The sequence below is a fragment of the Electrona antarctica genome, assembly GCF_951216825.1.
Source record: "Electrona antarctica genome assembly, chromosome: 10".
NCBI classification, from domain to species: domain Eukaryota; kingdom Metazoa; phylum Chordata; class Actinopteri; order Myctophiformes; family Myctophidae; genus Electrona; species Electrona antarctica.
In genome coordinates this window covers 24,071,529-24,092,699 of record NC_136791.1, presented here as the reverse complement: position 1 = coordinate 24,092,699, position 21,171 = coordinate 24,071,529, and the positions used below count along the sequence as shown (strand labels likewise).

The 21,171-nt window shown below is 43.3% G+C and overlaps 1 protein-coding gene across 1 annotated transcript in view; it reads right to left on the bottom strand.

The window, feature by feature from the left end:
• Positions 1–7,484, bottom strand: part of cdhr1a (cadherin-related family member 1a) — a gene marked incomplete at both ends in the record, with an annotated part of 275,718 nt that extends 268,234 nt beyond the window's left edge. Inside the window, one exon of the mRNA XM_079511863.1 lies at positions 7,440–7,484. Within this exon, the coding sequence (XP_079367989.1) occupies positions 7,440–7,484 (45 nt within the window). The remainder of the gene's footprint in view (positions 1–7,439) is intronic.
• Positions 7,485–21,171: the final 13,687 nt, after the last annotated feature.

Below are 21,171 nucleotides of genomic sequence, written 5' to 3'. Positions count from 1 at the left end.
GACTAAAACTATGATGCAACGTTTTCGTTGATTAAAAACAAAATGAAGACTAAGCTACGATGACTATGAGACTAAATATGTTGACAATTTCATCAACAAATAAAAACTGGACTAAAATATTAAGGAGGGACTATAGTGGAGAAGAGATCCGGTTTGTTTGGTTGCGCTCAGGTTATGTTTTCTGAAAATAGCAGATCTACAAGCTAATTATTTTAATTGTTGGATAATAATAATATTTGAAATTGTTTGGGGGGGGGGGGAGACATTCACCTATACATGTACAGTATACTGACATGCCCAAAATACCTGCCTAAATGCATGATTGTGATGTGTTGTTGAAATGTTCAAGTGTGTTTTCTGTTCTCAGGTCCATGTCTGTCAGCATCTCTCTCTCTCTCTCTCTCTCTCTCTCTCTCTCTCTCTCTCTCTCTCTCTCTCTCTCTCTCTGGGACTTTGGGGTCAGTGTGGGATAACTTTTTGATGACGTTCTAATGACCTTCACCTTTCTCTCCTCTCTCGCTGAGAGATCCCTTGAGCTATCTTGTGCCTCTCTGCTGAGAGCTGGAGATAATCTGGAGTGAAATGGGCCCCCCGCCACCGTGTACAGCCGCGATAAGATAACCACACACAGGTCTTAACCCATTTTGGACTGAGGTCAATTTAAAAAAAAGGCTTCTAAATCCTAACATTTTTCTGAAAAACCTACGTTTCTACGTCAGTGGTGCTCAACCTTGTTCAGAATTATTGGGCCACGGACCCCCATCTCAAAATATGTAGTTCCAGAGGGACCCCCCAGAAGCCAATATTTTAGTTAAAAATGTTCGCTCTGAAATATATATTCAAAGATTTAGCGCCACATTTTCACGACTTTTCAAAAATAGCAGACCTACAAGCTCGTAGCGCGCCACTCGGTGGCGCCGCGTCGCATGCCTGGCCGCGTTGTGGGCTTGTACGTCGATCAGGCTTGTTTTCGGCAAATGCGACACCATCGTACGTCGACCGGGAGCACAAGTCAGGCTAAATATCAGAATATACCCAGGGGTGCCATGCATGCATGCAGGCCAGCCAGGCAGGAGGGGTGAAGGTATTGTGTCCAGCTGGCACGGGTCCCACCGCAGGCTCACCCGAAAAAACATGGAGAACCTTTGAGTTCACCCCCCCGTTTCCCGAACCTGATAAGAAGCTGCAGCCAGAAGGCACATTAAAAAGCCTCTGCTGGAGGAGGGAGTCATTTCAAAGGCCATGAACCATCGGCGGTAAATCAGGAGCAATGCAGTCACACACTGGAATCTGCGCCAAGTTTGAATTAGCAGAGCCGCTATAGTCTGTCTGCATGCACGCTACGTTTCATATCCAATCCCACCCGGGAGTTTTCTTTGGACAAACTGCGTCCCATGCATTCTTCTAGAAAATGCTATACGTTATTCGGGGAAAAGGGAGATTTTTGTAAAAAAAGAAAAAAAAATCTGAGATGAAGGAAATATCAGGAGTCCTGGCGCATAATGAAAGTATATGACGACACAACATGAGCCAAACAGTGGAGTATTTGTGAAGCTACGTTTGCCATTTAACCAGTGTCAACCTGGGGTCATGCATGTTTTGACCGTGTCCTGGGCTGGGGACAACATTGGCTCAGCGGTAGAGTGGCTGCTTGGGAAGCGGAAGGTTCCCAGTTCGATCCCAGGGAGAGTTATGGTGCTGAAGTGTCCTTGAGCAAGATTCTCTTCTGAACCCCTTACTCCCGATGTGCAGGTTGGCGCCTTGCCTGGTTTCCTCCACCATCGGTGTATGGATGTGTGAATGGGTGAATGTAATGCACAATCTATGTAAACTTGTAAAGTGCTATATAAATGCACCATTTTAATTGATTGAATACTTTATAGAAATGTGAAAACAGCAACAGAGTACACTGGTCTAAAAGGATAGCAGCAAAACAAAGTCCTTGTGGTCTTGCTTCCATTCTATCCTTCATTATAGGAGAGAAGTTTAAAAAGTCTTCCAATGTTTTCAAAACGTTTTTCAGAAATCTTCAAAAAAAGCTTCCAAGACTTAAAAATGGATAAAAAAATCAGCTATTTAAGCTATTCACCATACCATGAACTATACAGGACTTAAGTGGTTTAAGAGAAGGGGAAAAACGGGGCCCTTTTTTTGTTGGGCCCTTTAATGCCAACTCAGCACTCTGTCCCCGCACACAGTACCCCCTTCAACTCATCTGTCAGTGGGCCCTTTAGTGGCGGAGGAACGCGGGGGTGGCGGGGGCTGAGAGCAGGGCAATTGGGATCAGTCTGTGTCCCCTCGCCATTATCAGTTTTACCCTGACAACATATCTACTTTTCACTTTCACCCCGGGAATGAGGGGGGGGTCAGGGCCTTCACGGAGGCAGCGACAAGAGCAGGAGATGACGGACATGAAAATGAGCTGCTCTTTTTTTCCCCCAGAGTGGATAGGGAGAAAATGTGATGTCATATCTTGTCAGTGGGTCGGCTGGCATCAGGGGGATTCTTTTTAAGCGTGATTTATATGCCGTTGTGTGTCGGTGTCGCTCGCTGAAAAGCTGGAATACAAGGTCCCACGGTTTAGCTTTTTTTTGCTGTGTTCCAGAGTCAAAAGTTAAAAGCAAGCGGGGTAGGTAGGAGGAACGGATTGTTGTTGCGCAATGTTGCACATGATAGTTTGGAGGTAAGAATACCACGTTCTAGATGGCCTAGTGGTTAAGGTGCAAACCGCAGATATAGGCTCAGTGGTTCCAAACTTTTTCATGTATACTAGGACCCCCAAATTGACACTAATTATTCCGCGGACCCCCAACTACCCGGAAGTTTGGCAGAATGCACTGGAGTCAATGAGAGCTCAGTGACCAGCTCATGAACAAACATTATTTATGAATGACTGAGAGTTTTTGTAAAGTAATCACTTCTGGAAAATAACAGAAGACATGTAACACATTATTGTCTGCTGTGTTGCTATATTCGATGTGTACACTGTGTAATTTTTAGAGAGGTATGGTATCTAAAGAGCACAAAGTACCTTTCTGAACGCACCAAGTATCGCAAGACTTCCCACCGTTTCCTGTCTGGCAGCCAAATCTCGCGATTCGGAGCTAGAAACGATATCTGCTGCTCAGAAAAAATTATATACTGTGCACTCTGTGCACATCGAAAAGTAAGTGATTAGAAAACAACCTGTGATATGTCTTCTGTTATTTTACAGAAGTGCTTACTTTACAAAAGGTCTCAATTGTTCATAAATAATGTTTGTTATGAGCTGGTCCAGCCGGCTCCATTCACTGCCATGTATTCATTGCACATCCGGTGTGAGTTTGGCTCTCATGAAAGTGTCCATGAAAGTGTCATGGCGCAGCCCAGTCAGGTGACCACTTTCCTTCCTTCTCAGAGCTTCCTTGTTTCCTGTCCCATCTACACTACTATCTTCCTGTTTCCTGTCCCATCTTCACTGTACTATCCCTGTTTCCTGTCCTATATCTTCCTGTTTCCTGTCCCATCTACACTGTACTATCTCCCTGTTTCCTGTCCCATCTTCACTCTCTGTACTATCCCTGTTTCCTGTCCCATTTTTACTGTACTATCCCTGTTTCCTGTCCTATATCTTCACTGTACTATCTTCCTGTTTCCTGTCCCATCTTCACTGTATATCCCTGTTTCCTGTCCTATATCTTCACTGTACTATCTTCCTGTTTCCTGTCCCATCTTCACTGTACTATCCCTGTTTCCTGTCCTATCTTCACTGTACTATCCCTGTTTCCTGTCCTATCTTCACTGTATACTATCCCTAGTATAAGTATCCCTTAGTGGCAGCGGTGGCCGAACGGATAGCGGAGCGGTCTTGATACCGGAAGGTCGCCAGTTCGAATCAGCGGTCCGACACGTTAAAATGACCACCGCTGAAGTGCCCTTGAACAAGGCATTGAACCACTACGATGAAATGTTCTATGAGCAGGGCCTGGCTGGAAACAAGTTCTTGAGCTTAGCCCAGATACCCTGGGTAAATATAGTAATCATTTCATTTCATTTCCCTGTTTCAAGTCCTATCTTCACTGTACTCCACGTTCTCCTTTGCAAGTTTGCAGGTGGGAAAGAGTGTGTCCACAATCAATTTGTGTTCAAGCTCGAAACCTTGAAAAATACACCAGTGTTCTAAGTAACGATGACATCAAAAATAACTTTTGTTTAATTGATAAAGTTATAAACCCTATACTGTATGTCCAAAACTGTTACTTATCAGGATTCAAATTCAAATTATAGAAACGCGCTGTGAAGCTTTCGTGTGACGCTGTAATATATGATAATTGATAAAGTAGGGCGTTAATTAATTTACGAAAAAAAAAAAACGAAACAAAATAAACCCACAAAAAGTAATATGGAGATAAGAGTTTTCTCCCCGACAGAAACGAATTACAGTATATTCTACAAAGTATTTGGAGAGGAGTGGGCCGAGGACTGTGATCTTTGATGACCGCCAGCCAGCCAGCCAGCCAGCGCAGGCCTCTGGTGAAGTGCGGGCCCCTCCGCTCGCCACCCTGGGGTGCTACAAATATCAGCATTGTAATTTCACGCCTGTGATTATTATCGCGAGCTCCGTCTCCGAGCGGGAGGGGAGTCCTCCTCCACCCATCCTCTTTACTCCTCCCCAGCTGAGCTGCTGCTTAACTGCCTCCCCCTTGGACACGCGCACTGTACGTGCATGCGCACACGCGCACGCATGGCACGGCACGGCGCGGCACGGCACAGCACAGCCAGACACCCCAAACGTGCATACACTCAAACACTCACAAAACAAACGCATCACATGCATTATACTCATGCAGCAGGCATGCACGCGCGCACACACAAAGCAGTGAAAGCACACAGATACACAGAGGAATTTCTACACACACACACACACACACACACACACACACACACACACACACACACACACACACACACACACACACACACACACACACACACAGAATATTTTAATGTGTGCCCTCCATGGGCCTGTTGTAGGTTTTGCCATCTCTTCTTCTCTCATTTTGTGTTAATTCTCCGCCATCTGCCCCGGCATCTGTCGGAGGAGAGACAAAACTCTCTGCTTTCTCTCTTGTTTTCTGTGGTTTCTTCCCATTCGGTCCTGTTCCTCCTGCTCTTATAGTGTCTCATGCAGCCCCCCCCCCCCCCCCCCCCCCCATCCCCCCACCCCACCCCCGTACATTTCAAATCAGTGATTCTCAACCCTTTTTTCCATTTAAAGGACCACCAGGTTTGATCTTTTTTTTTGTTCTTTTTCCATCTGGGACTCTTTCAATCTACATTCTACATGATAAAATCCTCCGTTTTGATTTAATTCTGACGAGAGTGTACAAAGGGGAACCAAATGGTTCCAAATTATTTTGGTATTCCATTTTTGGTATTCCAGTGGTATTCCACTCTCAGAGTTACAGACCTATATGGGTTCCTAGGGACCCCCTGCTGGAACCCCCACAAGGACACCACACCCAAAGTTAGCGGTGCCTTTGATGAGTTAATTTCATTAAACTATAACAAAGGCGTCGCAGCGCGTTGTGAGCTTGTAGATCGGCTATTTTCAGCATGCAACCAAGTGTAAAAATCAGCCATTATGAACAGCATGCATCAAGACCTGCCAAAATACATTTTTGCAGACCAAATCAAATGTAGATTTAGTAGAATGAAATCTTATGTTTAGTCAACTAAAACTAGACCAACACTAAAACATTTCGGATGAGTAAAATATGACAAAAACTAAATTACATTTATTCAAAAGGCTATGACTAAAACCAAATCAAAATTTGCTGTCAAAACCAACACTGACGGGCAAGGAATGCATTCGCAACTTTGTTGAACAATCGTTCCCGACTTGCATTGTTCCCAAGTAGGCCGCTGATCATTTATGTGGCGGTCCCCGAGTTAGTTCAGTGGTCCCCGAGTTAGTTCAGTGGTCCCGAGTTAGTTCAGTTGTCCCTGAGTTAGTTCAGTGCAGGTCCCCGAGTTAGTTCAGTTGTCCCTGAGTTAGTTCAGTGGTCCCTGAGTTAGTTCAGTGGTCCCCGAGTTAGTTCAGTGGTCCCCGAGTTAGTTCAGTGGTCCATGAGTTAGTTCAGTGGTCCCTGAGTGGTGACATTTCAGCACAAGAAATAGGCAAACATTCAGCAAAAATAAAAGCTTGTATAGCTTAACTATATGTTAGGCAATGTGGGGGGGGGGGGGGGGGGGGACCAAGTATAGATTTCTGGGTGACTGACCCCAGTCAACAAAGTGTATATATAGGGTGTAATTGGTGTGGTTTCATAATCCTCAGAAATATCATCCCTGTTCAATATGTACATGTCAAGTAATGTAATCCTCCCAAACATGTCCCTAAAGGACCTTCATCTTTGCCCTAATTTAGTATTCCAGGATCTATAAATATGTATAGGTTGGATACACCAGAATTCAGCCGGTAACGTCAGAATGCGTGTCCAATAAACTACCCGTATTCTTAATATTAACAGTTTTTTTATTATTATTTTCTTTTATACATTTGTATACATTTGATGGTCAGTAGTCTCGGTGGCCATGCTATACACAGTAAATATGTGTTATTGTAGTGAAATTAAAAATCCACCATTAAATAAAGTATTACATAACTAAATTCAGCACGTATATGCAGCCCCATTATGAAATGGATATTAAAGGTGTGTGTGTGTGTGTGTGTGTGTGTGTGTGTGTGTGTGCGTGTGTGCGTGTGTGCGTGTGTGCGTGCGTGCGTGCGTGCGTGCGTGCGTGCGTGCGTGCGTGCGTGCGTACGCGAGCCAGCCGTGATTGAAGTATTTATTAACAGTTTGCAGAATTACAGTACATTTCAAGCACAACTCAATACAAAAACTGTTGACCGTGGACGACACCATAAAGCATTACACTTGTTTACAAGAGGGTCCACCATTTTCAATTCATCATAACATTTAGAGACGTACAAATATACACTTCTATATAGCCCAAACCAGGAAATCATCATAAAGGAGGTTAAAAGGGGGAAAAAAACATATAGGCCTACAGTGAGGGGGAAAGGGGTGGGTGGGGTTTTGAAGGAGTCAAGGGAACCCGAATCTGGGTTGCACATGGTTTGGTGGACTCCCTCAGGTGTTTTGGGTGTAAACTTTGTTGACATTAAGGAAGTATTTATACATGGGTATCTTGGTGGTGTATCAAATCTTTTGGACCAGACCCATTGCAAGATGCTGTACTGGTGAGGTGGGTTTGGGGAGTGAGGCCAAGTAGCAGCCTGACCAGTTTGTTTTGGGAAGTCTGGAGCCTTGTTTTAAGGGCCTTTGAGGTGCTGAGGTACCAAGAGACATGTGCATGCATAGTCACAAGTAAGACGCGTAAACGTGGGAAGCGAAAGAAGCTGTTGTGGCAGTCTGACACACACACACACACACACACACACACACACACACACACACACACACACACACACACACACACACACACACACACACACACACACACACACACACAGAGACCTCTGTATGTTCCAATTTCAGTTCGTATTGGTTTGCTCCCAATCTTTTGCCCTCTGGTGGCGGGCGGGTGGTGTTACAGCGTGACACACACACACACACACACACACACACAGACACACACACAGGCAGACAGTTTTGGCCAGCTTCTATAGTTAGTGCTCACTTCGTTCGCAATCAATAGTTTTCACATTTTTTTAGTCTACCAGTGAGGAGATCCTGTATAGGAATCTTGTTCTTTGGTTGACCTTTTTGATTACGTTGGTGGCCATTTTATCACCGGAAAGATTTGCCTCCAGGATGGAACCTAGGTAGATAATTTAATCTTTTCGTGTGATAATTACCTTCAACACAGGTTATTTCAAAGGTGTTGTAAGTGATATTTTTGATTCAATAATTTCCCCCCTTTTTTGTTAAGTTAAAGCTCTATATTGTGAATTTCTGATAGTAATCATCATGTGATTCAGAGGTGTTGTTCTCACCAGAGGGCGCCCTACAGTTATACCCTCTATATATTCAGAAACCACTCCCTGTTCTGTAAACTTCACTTCCTTCCAGGTCATTTTGTTATGGTTGTTGAGACCAGCTGTGAACAACTAACTGGTATGGAATAAACACAGAATAATAATTTATTGTTGATTATTTCCATAATACATAAAGAGCTAATGAGCCATTCTCCTGTTGGAGTCCTCACTGTGATCTTGAAGCATAGATAATTCAGTCAACTTTAGTGTTGTTGTGAAACCACACTATAGGCCCCAAGCCTGTTGCTAATGCTAACCATGTCATATTTGCTTGTTTGAGTCCAGCTACTTTATAAAAACCAACCAGGGGTTGTGAGAATGTTGTCTTATTGTTTTAAATGCAATTTACGCTTTACTGCAACACGTTGTAGTGACGTTTATGAAGGAGTTTGATGCTAAGGTGCTAACCACTGAGCTAGCTAGCTGCTAGCCTTGGTTACTGAGGCAGAACCATTAAAGGATCATTCTGCTTATTTTGTTGACATGAACACCATTTGTTTGAGTGGCTTAAGACACTAATGGTTTGTTAATACATTGGAAATAGGGAAGCTTTGGTTCAGAACTACAGTTACTAGCCCCTTTCAGGACCTTTTCTGAATTTGGGACGTACCGATGTCCGACTTAAATTGCTAGGAGACACATACAACATGCAGGCAGGAACCGGAAGTGCGGGGGGGGGGACAAGGGCAGACATTAACAAGGTTTTTTTTTAATACATTTTAATACATTTGAGAGTGTGTACAGCAATTTATTTGTATTGTAGTGAAATTAAATATCCACCATTAAACAAAGTATTCTCCTAACATAACATAATTCAACACGTATATCCCCCATTATGAAATGTATAATAAAGTTGTGTGTGCGTGTGCGTGCGTGCGTGGTATCACTGGTATGGCAGTGGGAGGACAGATGCCGCATCATTCAAAGACATCAGCGTTAACCCATCCATGCCCTTAGTGCTGCCCGCCCGCCTGCCTGTCCTCTCTCCTACATCAGCCTTTTCTTTCCTTTGAGCTGTGCTCACAGACACTGTGCTGACAGTACAGAGGTCTGCTGCCCACTCCACTGTCCACTCCACTGCCCACTCCACTGTACACTCCACTGTGTGGTGATTCTTCGACCAGGCCCGGGTTGTCCTGGGGAGGGGGGGGGAGAGAGAGAGAGAGAGAGAGAGAGAGAGACAGAGGCAGAGACAGAGACAGAGACAGAGACAGAGAGAGAGAGTTTCCCCCAGACCCCCACCCACTTTTTTTTACTCCAGTAAAAGTGTCAATGGAAATAGCAGATCTACAAGCTCTGTCTGTCTGTCTGTCTGTCTGTCTGTCTGTCTGTCTGTCTGTCTGTCTGTCTGTCTGTCTGTCTGTCTGTCTGTCTGTCTGTGTGTGTCTATCTCTCCACCGCCATGTGTGTGTTTATATTGCTGGAGTGACAGAGAGCCGTCATAATCTGCGGCCCGTAGGGAGCTAGAAGGAGCTATAACAGGCTGCTCTAAACTCTCCATTCATTCATCCCGGGCCTCAGGCAGGGTGGTTAGCCACGGGGCAGATCCAGCGCTATTAGAGGCATCTCATTAAATACAGGCAGGCCTGGCTGGGTGGGTGACGCGGCTGCAGCCCCGGGGCGGCAGCTATAGGCCCTGCGTAATACTACGGACAGCTTTCAGCAATATGCCTCAGCATATGGTGCGACTCGTATAAATCTGAATAGACATGTGATCTCTGACACCACGGCAGCACCGCCACGTCCAAGAGGTGTGTGTAGCTCAGTGTTTCTCAAAGTGGGGGTCCGGGGACCCCGAGGGGTCCTTGATGGAGGGTTCCAGGGGGTCCCACCCATGCAGAAAGGTTATTATTTTATATTAGTCAGACAAACAGACGGCATCAGGCAATCGACATTTGCCTGATGAAGACCTACATGAAATGTTGCCCCCTTAATAATTAATAGTTTGGGAGCTCTAAACCATGTTTTAACCCATTCTGATGATTCTTCCCTTGATGTCCTGCTAGCTCCTGGCCTAAATGCAGGCGCAAGATGTGCACACAATCTCCTCTCTGAGCGGTCCCTGAAATTAGAAAGGTTTGACAACCCCTGATATGGATGATTACTTAGGGATGGATGTTCCTAAGTAAGTGTTGTCTGTGGATTTCCCTGTATACAGTAAATGGCTCTCTCTCCCTTTCACTCACTCACTCTCTCTCCCTCCTCCTCCCTCTCTCATCTTATAGCATTCTCCATGGGGAGTCCCATGGTGTGATAAGTTGTCACATTAGGTGCTAACTTTTGGGGTGATATAGCCGGGCTTTATGGCCGGGCCCCGCTCTAATAGCTGTCCCCGGGCAGCGCCTGGAGGCAATCATGTCACAAATAAACAGGCTGACACAGTCATTTAGTCAAATCGTCTCTCCACACCGTTCACAAGCCTCCCTCGGTGATGATCCGTCTAACAACAATTATTTCAAATGTCAAAAGATCTGAGCCCCGCGGGGCACAGACAAATGAACATTAAAAATCTATTATCAAACACTTTAAGTTTAAAGTATATATGTAGGCTGTCCTCACTTTAATAATTAACCACTTAAGCCCTCCTATGCGGCGTTGTGCAACAAAAAGCTAAAATAGACGATCTACAAGGTTGTACATTATGATAAAATTCTTTATAATAGTTTGCTTTCTTTTTGATGGGAATTTGGGGAAAATGTTTGAAAAATGTTCGCCTTATTTGGAACACCAGATTGAAAATGCATAATGATTTAAACAATATAAACATGACTTCTGAGTACTCTGTGTAGGCCATACAAGTTAAATAAACGTAGAAACATAATTAAAAGGGGATCAAAAATAAAACTAATCAGATAGCAATGACACTGTATATAAATTCATACTGTGATGCGCATGGATCTGTGGTTCAGGAAGTGGTGGTGGTGGGAGGGTCAGGGGTCATGTTTGTGTTTCATCTCGTTGTCTTGTTTCCCACCCAGAGGGATAGCGCCTCTGATCACTGCTGGAACGTAACCCACATTTACTCAAGTACTGTTTCAGAGGCTGTAATACCTTTTGGTTTTACTTGAACGTGTCCATTCAGGAACGTGCACACATAGACATCAAAGGGGGGTTGCAGCCCCTGCCCTTTTACCTGTCTGTAAAACAACTGCCCTCTCCAGACCACAAATGCAGCATTTACTATGGTGGAAGAAATGCAAATGCCACTCCTTTCCATGCCAGATACTGGAAGGCAGCATTCAGGAGAAAGACTCCTGAACTTGGAACACAGCATTTTGAACAAATTTGTTTAGAAATCCATGTCGTTACGTCGCATCTCCAGTAGATAAAGAGTGCTGGGTTGCGCCCCTGATCTACAAGCCCTCAACGCATTGCAGCGCAACGTGTTGTGAGCTTGTAGATCTGCTATTTTTGCTATTTTTGTTCAAAAGTGACCTCTTACGAGATTTCAGCCCCTGCCTCTCTAACACTCTCTGCACGTCCCTTTTTCCAATGCTTTAGTTTACACTTCCACTGCACTACATCTCAAAGGCAAATAATGTAGTTTTGACTGAGTTCACAACGCTCACAAGTCACAACGCGTCGCGCTGCGACGCATTTTTGGGGCGCAACCCAGCACTCTTTCGCTAGTGGAGATGCGGTGTACGACATGGATTTCTAAACAAATTTGTTCAACGCAAAACACTGTGTTCAAGTTCAGGAGACTTCGGCAAAAAAGCAATTCTCCTGAATGCTGCCTTCCTTCTGGCATGGCATGGAAAGGAGTGTGGCATTTGCATTTCTTTCACCATGTAGTAAATGCTGCATTCGTGGTCTGGAAAAGGGCAGTTTTACAGACGGGTAAAAGGGGCAGGGGCTGAAGCCCCCTTTGATGTCTATGTGTGTACGTCCCTGTCCACAGCGATGGCCTGTGATGATCAGGGGTGGAAAGTAAGTAACGGAGTGCATTTACTCGGGTACGTTAGGTCTCACCATCCAGAGGATGTGATCGGCTGTCTTGAGGCTGGTGGGGCTGCTTGTTCTACATGACCTCCCTGCACCTCATCTCACCTCTCCGAGGACTCCCGGTGGCCCCGGGTTCGACCCCGCTGATGAGATGAAGATATTTCCCTCCTTTTTTCTTCTTCCGTCTGGACTGAATGCTCTGCTGCATGGCTCCAAAAGCATGGTGACCATGCAGACCAGAAGCCCCGGTTTCGACCGGGGATCGTTCCCGGTTTCACCGACACATTATCTCTCTTGAACGCCCTGGTTTTCGACCTTCCATCTGTACCAAATTGTCCCGTTTTTAACCATATGCGGTTTAAATATGTTTTTTTTTCTTTTTTTTGTTAGGTTTTCCGAGCTCAATTGCACCTAAAATAAACCTTTTAACATTCAGTAGATTTTCTGTGGTCTGGGGTTTTCTGGCTCACACAAGTGCTCTGATTTGCCTGTGGACTGTGATGTAACAGTCCACAAATCCCATATATGACATGCATATTTGCCAGCAGATGTCACTGTTGAGGCCTGCATGTTTGCCTGTTTTCATTGCAGCTCAAAAGGCTTCAGAACACAGAGAAAACGCCAGACCACAGGAAATCCACTGACTGAATGTCCAAAGTTCAGGTTGTGTGGGTGTAATTGAGGTCATAAAACCTAAAAGAAAATTAAATGAAAATGAACGTCATGAAACCTTTAACACTTGGTATTGTGCTTACTTAGATGGTTTCTGTTGAAAGCTGCAGTCAGGTATGCTACAATAATTATCTGCCATCCTGATGAATACACACCAGGTCAAAATTTAAATAAGAAGTCAAAAAGTGGAAAATAGCCGATATATTGTATACCACTATAGCTGTACAAGCTCACAATGTGTCAGGATTCACTGTGAGCTGAGCTTCTTGTAGATCGGATTCTTTTTTGCTACATTCTGAAATCGGTGATTAAGTGTCCCGGTTTATGTCTTTGATGATATCGTCGCTGTCGGGCAGAAACCTCATATTCCATTATAATTAAACGTTTTGTGTAAATGAATGCCCTACTTGATCATTCAATACAGCGTCACATACAAAAGCATCAAATGTAGCAGATCTACAAGCCACGCAATTAAACAAAGGCATCAACCTGTATGAATGAGACGTGAATTATATGAATAGTTTGACATGAAACATTCACCAGCCAGTTTTTTTCCCCTCATTTTCATATTGTTTATTCACCACGTCCCAGGTACTGTATGTACAAAAGCCTAAAGAGAGAAAGAGAGAGAAATAAATATTAAATCATCTGAATTTATAGTTCTCATTCTGAACTATAATTTCTCCTTTTATCTCTCGGTCAGTGAGTGTTTTGCGCGCGTGTGTGTGTATATATATATACTGTATATATATACTGTATAGGCATATACACACACACACACACGCACTTGTAAGTGAATTGTCCGATCATAAGATATATGGCTAATATAAAGCCATCGCTCGCAGTATCAATCTATTCCATGTGATTGCCCTCCATGATGGGCACAAAATCCATCCAGGGGATAATGGCATCCATCCACCGCCCTTACATTGCATGTATTTGTTACCTTTGGCCCACTAGCAATAAATCCAATCTAGTCTCCTGGTTGTGGACCACTGACCACTGGGAACTGGTCAAGGAGAGTGGCTACAGTTCATTTCACATCACCCCCCCATCCTCATCCGCGTGATTACAGAAAGATTAACCCCCCCGCCATCTCTACACCTGCACCTCGCCGCTTCACATAAGACATAAACTACATATCGTAGGTTTACCATTTACTGTAGTGGGTGCAGCAGTTAATCAAACTAATCCATTTTTGATAATCGATCCCTAGCTTGGGCTGTGCCATTCGAGGTGAAAAGCTTCAAAAGATTATAAAATAAATTGTGAAAAAAAGCCAATCTTAAGTCACACTTAAGTCACGTGGTTATGTATACTGTAAGAAAAACACTGTTTTTGTATCAGATTAATTGAAAAAGTATGTAATAGTAATGTAGTAATGGCTAAGAAAATAATGCAGTCGCAGCCTAAGGGGCGACTCACACCTTTAAAACATTGATGCATGCTTGTTGTATGAATGTTGTAAGTGTCATGGCCGCCCCAATGCATTTCCAATGGAAGTCACTACAAGCTGTTGTATGGCTTTGGCTGTGTTTCGACTACCCCCCTCCCCCTCATACAACACAAATGTTGTGTCAAACCATGTGACTCCCATTGGAAATGCATTGAGAGCTTACAACAAGCATACATCTCATACAACAAGCATACATCAATCTGTTGCGACCGTGTGAGTCGCCCCTTATAGTGCCACTGCTGTGTGAGTCAAGTGTTGTTTGTGTGTGTCAAGTGAACTTGGCATGCCAACTGTAAAGAGCTGGCTGAACAGCAGTGGTGGAAAAAAGTACTCATATGTTTTACTTAAGTAAAAGTATCAATACTGCAATGTAGAAATACTCTGTTACAAGTAAAAGTCTGGAATTCAAACTATACTTGAGTTGAGTAAAAGTACAAAAGTATTGGCATCAAAATCTACGTACTTGGGCCTGGGCCGGCTCAGCGGTCCAGGCACCTTGGCTGGTAATCCAGTCTGGCAGTGTGCCGCGGGTTCGACTCCCGATCCTGATGGCCTTTACTGCATGTCACCCCCCCCATCTCTCTCCCCATTTCAGTAGTCAGCCTACTGTGGCGAAAGCCACAAAAAAAACAAAAACAAAATAAAAAAATTACGTAGGCTACTTGGAGTACCAAAAGTAAAAGTACTAATTATGCAGAATGTGCCATTTGGTTTTCAACTGTATTAATTTTGTATTTGAAAGTGGCTTTTCTACAAGCTCACAATGCGTCGCATCGGGGTGCATTGTGAGCTTGTAGATCGGCTATTTTCAAATGGCTGAAATGCATATAGGATGAAATGCTTAATGCATGTTTTGTAATAATCAAAATCTACAAAGTAATTAGCAACTAAAGTTTTCAAATAAATGTAGTGGAGTAAAAGTACAATATTTGGATCCAAGATGTATCGTAGTAGAATTAAAATAATTGTAAATTGGAAATACTCAAATAAAGAACAAATACCTCAAAATTGTAAATGTACTTAGTTACTTTCCACCACTGTTGAACAGCAGCTGGACTGCATGGTTATATACATAGATATTAAACACATAGATGCCTATATGTTTTTCTGGGTCTCTCCCGTTGGAGAGACCTGTCTCCCCCGTTGGAGAGACCTGTCTCCAACGGGGGAGAGACCTGTCTCCAACGGGGGGAGGAAGTCGAGCGGAATCTCGGAAGGCAAGTGCTGCTGGGAAAGAGGGAGTCTCGCCTCTGATTGGCCTACCGAACGTCCCCTTCCGTTCTTCCGTTTTGCTTCCGCTATGCTTCGCAAGGAATCTCGGGAAAGCTTGCCAATGCAATCCAATCACGCATCGCCATTGTCTCCATGTTGCCTTCCGTTCCATTAAGATACAGACGCCCCAGAGCCGGAAGAGACGTCTATACCTTTATCATGTCTCCGGATATGTCCATCAATTAGTTACAGTAGTTATAGCGTGTTCCATATCGTTGCTGTCGGGCAGAAACCTCTTATCTCCATGTTCTCTATAATTTTTACCTTGTGTGTTTTATTGTAAATGAATGCCCTGCCCACTTGATCATTCTACAGCATCACACATTAAAGCATCAACAGTATAGCAGATCCACAAGCATGTGTCTCGAGCCTGTCAATCTGATACTTTTACAGTTTTTTTTATTTGAATCCTGAAAAGTAACATGAGGTTTCCACCCAACAGAGACGATGCGCAGTACAGCATGTTGTGTTCTTTAGCTATTTTAGTGGTAGTAAAAGTATTTAGTATTTATTATTCATTACAAACACATTAATTATTTCACACACATTTACACTCAAAGAACCACAATGGGAATAAGCTCTCAAGCTTTTAACAGTAAGATGTAGCCTGTATATACAGTATGTTCTTGCATGTGCATTTTTGTCAATATCAGCCTAATATATAAGCATTGTTGCGTGTCCGTAATCGCTTGCACTACAACAGCCAATCTACAAGCTCGCATTTTATTGTATTAGGTCTGTTGTGGGCTTGTCGATCGGCTATTTTAGGCGAGTGGCACCATCCATACGACGGACCACGGATTGGGCATATTGTAGATTGCGCTTACGCAAATAAATAGACCACTTTGGTGCAACTGAAAATCGGCATTGAACGTGCGTGCCGAGACGAGGCTCTCTAATGAATACAGAACGGAGGGTGTCATACCTGGAATGCTGCTTTACGGCGTCCCATTTGTCATTTTTATAGAGGAATATTCATTCTGTGTATATAGGAATATAATATAGTGCTCGGCTGGATACTAAAAGTTGATTGTGAGTAGTTTGCACTCAGGACGGTCATCAACAGTGATTTCAACCTATCACTGGCGTCCCCGGGGGAGCAGTAGATGGACCAGATGGCACACAAATAGGGTGTAAGAGGGGGGAGAGAGAGAAAATTACAGAGAGTTTTGCGGGATTTTCATCAATTACCTGTGCTCGTGTATCAATATAGGGTGGAAGAAAATCACATTAGCAATGTTTTTGACAGCGCCATCAATATATTAATAATAATGACAATGTAATACATCAATCATCATTTGCGTCTTCGGTCTTGTTTTTTACCATATCTAAATTGACACAAAAAATAAACGTGATTTTCATGTCTTGAGGAGCACGGCGAATCGCTGAGAACGGCCATCGTCGTCTGCAATCGCAGTGCACAGTCAATACACTTCCATGCATTTCCATGTATCATGCAGTCATTTTCTGTTGTCGCCCTCATAGCGGGCCTCCAGTACATTCCATAATAGCGAGCAATGAGCGAGTCATTGTCCCGCATTAGCATGTTACGCTACAGAGACTTGAAGAGCCCAATTTTCAGCTCTGCACTCCCGCATCCTCGTGACGCTGGTGGCCCTGGTGGGCGTGTGGAGTGAGTTAGAGGATGCTGATTGCCGGGTTCATAAAAGATGAGATGGAGAGTGTGTGTAGTAGCATGGCTTCATGTTGGTAGCAGTGTGCGACTTGCTTTCTGGACCGGAGCCCCTGGTGCTTTGGGAAAACTACATGGCTCTGTTCAGGCCTCTCTAGATGACGCCTGAAAAATGTTGCCTGTTAATGCCTAATTCAGCATTCATACGTCTGCACACTCTCAGAAATACTGGTTCCTCGCCCTCCACTCTTGTCCCGATATACGCCTACAAAACAACAGAATGACCGAAAACTTAACCGCGCACCTGCTGCACGCTCAAGTGTCTCCTTTGTGTCTCCATCTGGTCATCGAATTATTGGCTTAGAAATTTAGGCGACAAAAACAACAAAATATCCATCAGTCTCCATTTGGTGAGTAATCGATAGAAACATTTTTACTTTTTTGGTGAACTATTCATTTAAGCTCTTCCACTTGTAGCCTACAGCCGTGGAGGTGAATTTGAACCAACGCACAAAGTCCAAAAGTCTCAGAGTTACATCGTTTTTTTCTTGTCTAATTCGTGCTGATGAAGTCCCATTAATAAGAATTTAGTAATTAAAATGCTTCTGGTGTACATGAAATATTCAACAGTTCCTTTGACAGTGATATATTCTACATTGATTATCCCCAGTAATCCTGACTTGCTAATTAATCAACATTATTTATGATGATAAGAGAAGAATTAATAAACTGCATTATGAACAAATTGCCTTGGCAATCATTGCATATTTAATCAAACTTTTTTTCCCCCCTAAAATGTTTGTTGTTGTAACTAATTGTTGTAAAGTAATGTAATTGTAGTCATTAGTCGAGGAGAGAGTGGTGTTACTGTATGTCATTTTAGACATTAGAAAAAGTATGTCCAGCTTTTTTCCATTTCCAAGCCATGTTTGGTACAGAGAGAATGGTCATAACCTATTCTGTCAGTCGATATGCAAATGGTATGGCACTCGACTTGGCAGACGAGGGCTTCGTATAGGCCTAAAGTGGTAAACCCAAAACGGCAAAAAGAAAATCTAAATTTCAACAGAAAGTTTATTGACATTGGATTGATTTCGGTGCAGCAAGCCATTTGCCCTTCTTCATCATTTTGGAGTTGTGCATAATTGTTCGGACTCTTTGGGCCAGTTGGTGTTTGACCTTTTGTGTCACTTTCAGTTAATGGCCTCCCTCTTTAAAGTGGATTAATCTTCGACTGTTTTTCTTTAATTATTCCAACCCAACAAGGGCTAATCTTCAATTTTAAGTCGTCCTCCCTGAGATAAAGAAATATGCACACCCACTTTCCAAGGCTTCTTAGCTTAGCCCTGCCCATTGTGTTTTTCACGCAGTTTGTCTATTCATTTGCATTTTTTACGCAAGGTTAGTCGTGAGGGGCTTCTATTACTGGTGTGAATACATTAAGGAAACCATTAATCATGTTGGGCGTAAAACAAAGAGACTCAGAGACACACACCTGTCCTGATTGCTGCATGGAGGCCCGGTTTGGTTGGTTGGGTTACGCATGGCTCACACTGGGCAGGACAGGGACATGAACTTGAGCAGACAAGTCCAAACACGCCCAACTGACAGGATCTGGTTCAGGGTGGTTCCACAGGGATGGATAGAACTCACACATAAAACTTTAGCCTCCAACAGTATAGGTTGGAAACTTATGGATATGCTCATCTTGGTGTATATTGTTGATATAATCATGTTGATTGAGGCCATAACTGAATGGGTAGATAGGCCCCCTGCATGGGAAACACAAGGTCCATGAGTAAGACCCTTAACGCCTCAAATCTGACATCTTGGTCAGAACTGAATTTTCTCCACTGGATCAAATGGGTCAAATGGATCAAATTTTGTATTATTATTTCATAATTAATACCATATTGATTGATTGATTGATTGATTGTGATTGAGGTTTCATATTTGTGTCAAAAGGAACTTGTCATTGAAGATGGTTGTCATGTGCATTGATTTTTAGCCAGTGGCCAATGAAAGTGATGAGAAAAGAATCAGAGCGCAATACACCTCCCAACCGATAGGGCGACGCTGAAGCGCAGTTGAAAGCATCATATGGGGAAACGAGGAAATACAAGGGGAAACATGGAAATTCTGACCGGCGATCAGACCAACATGCTTTTAATCGAACAACAACGGAATGCACAGGTGCTAATATACTGCAAAATTCTATACGCCTTGGGTTTAAATTTTGAAATCTAAACATTTATGTACATTTCTGAATGTTTATGTTAATTTCCAGGAAGTTGCATCATCTCTGAGTCCGAACCAAGACGACAACCTGCCAAACAACAGCTCAAACAAAAGTAGGTTTTTCTTACCTCAGGTGTAGTAAAATAGTGCGTGTGTGTGTGTGTGTGTGTGCGTGTGCGTGTGCGTGTGCGTGTGCGTGTGCGTGTGCATGTGCGGTGCTGATCTGCTAGTAATGTGTAGTTGCGTTGGCGTTGTGTTTATGTGGTGTAGTTTTGACGGTTGTGCTGCGTGTGGATGAGTTATTCCTGTCACACTCACACCTATAGAGATATGGGCGGAGTCATGCCTAAAATGGACTAGTTCCGGTCGCCATGTTGTTTAACGTATGACTACAGTAACTACAGTTAAAGTAAATAAGGAAGTGCAGTGTCTATTATGATGATTATACAAAAAATAAAACCTATAACATTTATTCATACGGTATTGCGGGACATTTCACTCTCAAAAATAACCTTTCCACAGGAAGCATGGGAAGCATATGACTACAGATTTATTTATTTACAAACAACATGGTGCCGAAAGATATCCCCGAATCTCCACCATGCTCTTTCTCTATAGCTCATACAGGCCAGGTGTGACTGCTTACATCTTCAGCTCTGTTCTTCTTATAACGCTATGGACCAGAGCTAGCAGCATCAAACATCCCTTATTCCATACGGCCACCGTCTGTATGTCTGTAATATGTGTTCATATAGGCTCTAATTCACAGAGCAATGTACATTTCCTATTTCAGGGTGCAGGGGTGCAGGGCAGTTTTCTTTGTGTAATTCGGTTTCAGATACATTTGTCACATCATTTCTGGTCTTTTGGGGAATGGGCATTGAATGGAATTGCATTTGTCTTCATGATTGTGCTCCCTGAGCAGTGTATTTTCTTTTCTTTCCTTTCTTTTTTTTCACAATAATCAATATCATAGTCGCCAATGGCAGCAACGCCCAAGAAAGTGGGAGTAATTGCAGAGAGGCATTCTTTCAGCGCGTCGGCCTTGTCAATGTAACAGTGCTTTTAGAGTTTGGCCCTGAGCATTTAAACACTCTCTCAATCACTCCTGAAATCCTAGCAGGCCACACTTGGCTGCTATTGTAACTTGGGATACGGTCTCAATTTGTATGTTGTCTCACAGAAGACGTGGGAAGAATAAATGGATTGATCTCCTGTCCCAGTCCCAACAGTTGTACAACATTTGTTTTGAGACAGAAGTCATGAAAAAAATGAAGGAAATGAATGAATGAATGAAGGAAAATGCTGTGTTGTCAACATGAGAATGATGTCTGCGGTCTGCGATTTGACTTATCTAGCGCAGTGATCCTCAAGAATGCTTTTATTTCAAGGACCCCCTGTTTGATATGCATTAGGCCACAACGCCATGTACAGACCCCCATTTGATATGATTCTTTTCATCTCTGGGACCCTAAAGCACACTGTAAATTCCCCAGAATTAATTTAACACAGAGTTCCATCTGTACACTCTCAGAATTAAAGACCTATAAGGGTGAATTATCAATACTTCAGCTGGCACCACCAGACCCCACATTGAGAATAAGTTAACTAGCATACAGTACAGTTACAGTACCATATACATGCAATGTTTATATTCAGATGTTGTTGTTTTTTTCTTTGTTCCTCTTTGTTTGATATCAGTTATGTGAATACTCTGTGTGAGATTGTGTGTATTATGAAAGAAACAGGACAAAGAGGCGAGAAAGGGGATCCGTGAAGGCCGGAGAGGAAGTGACATATTATGAGTGGGATCTACAGGGCACTAACAGTCTCTAAATCATGCTGTAATCAGCTCTGTATGCAGAGCCATCCATGCATGACTCATGTTCTCTCCGGCTGCAGAGAGAGAGA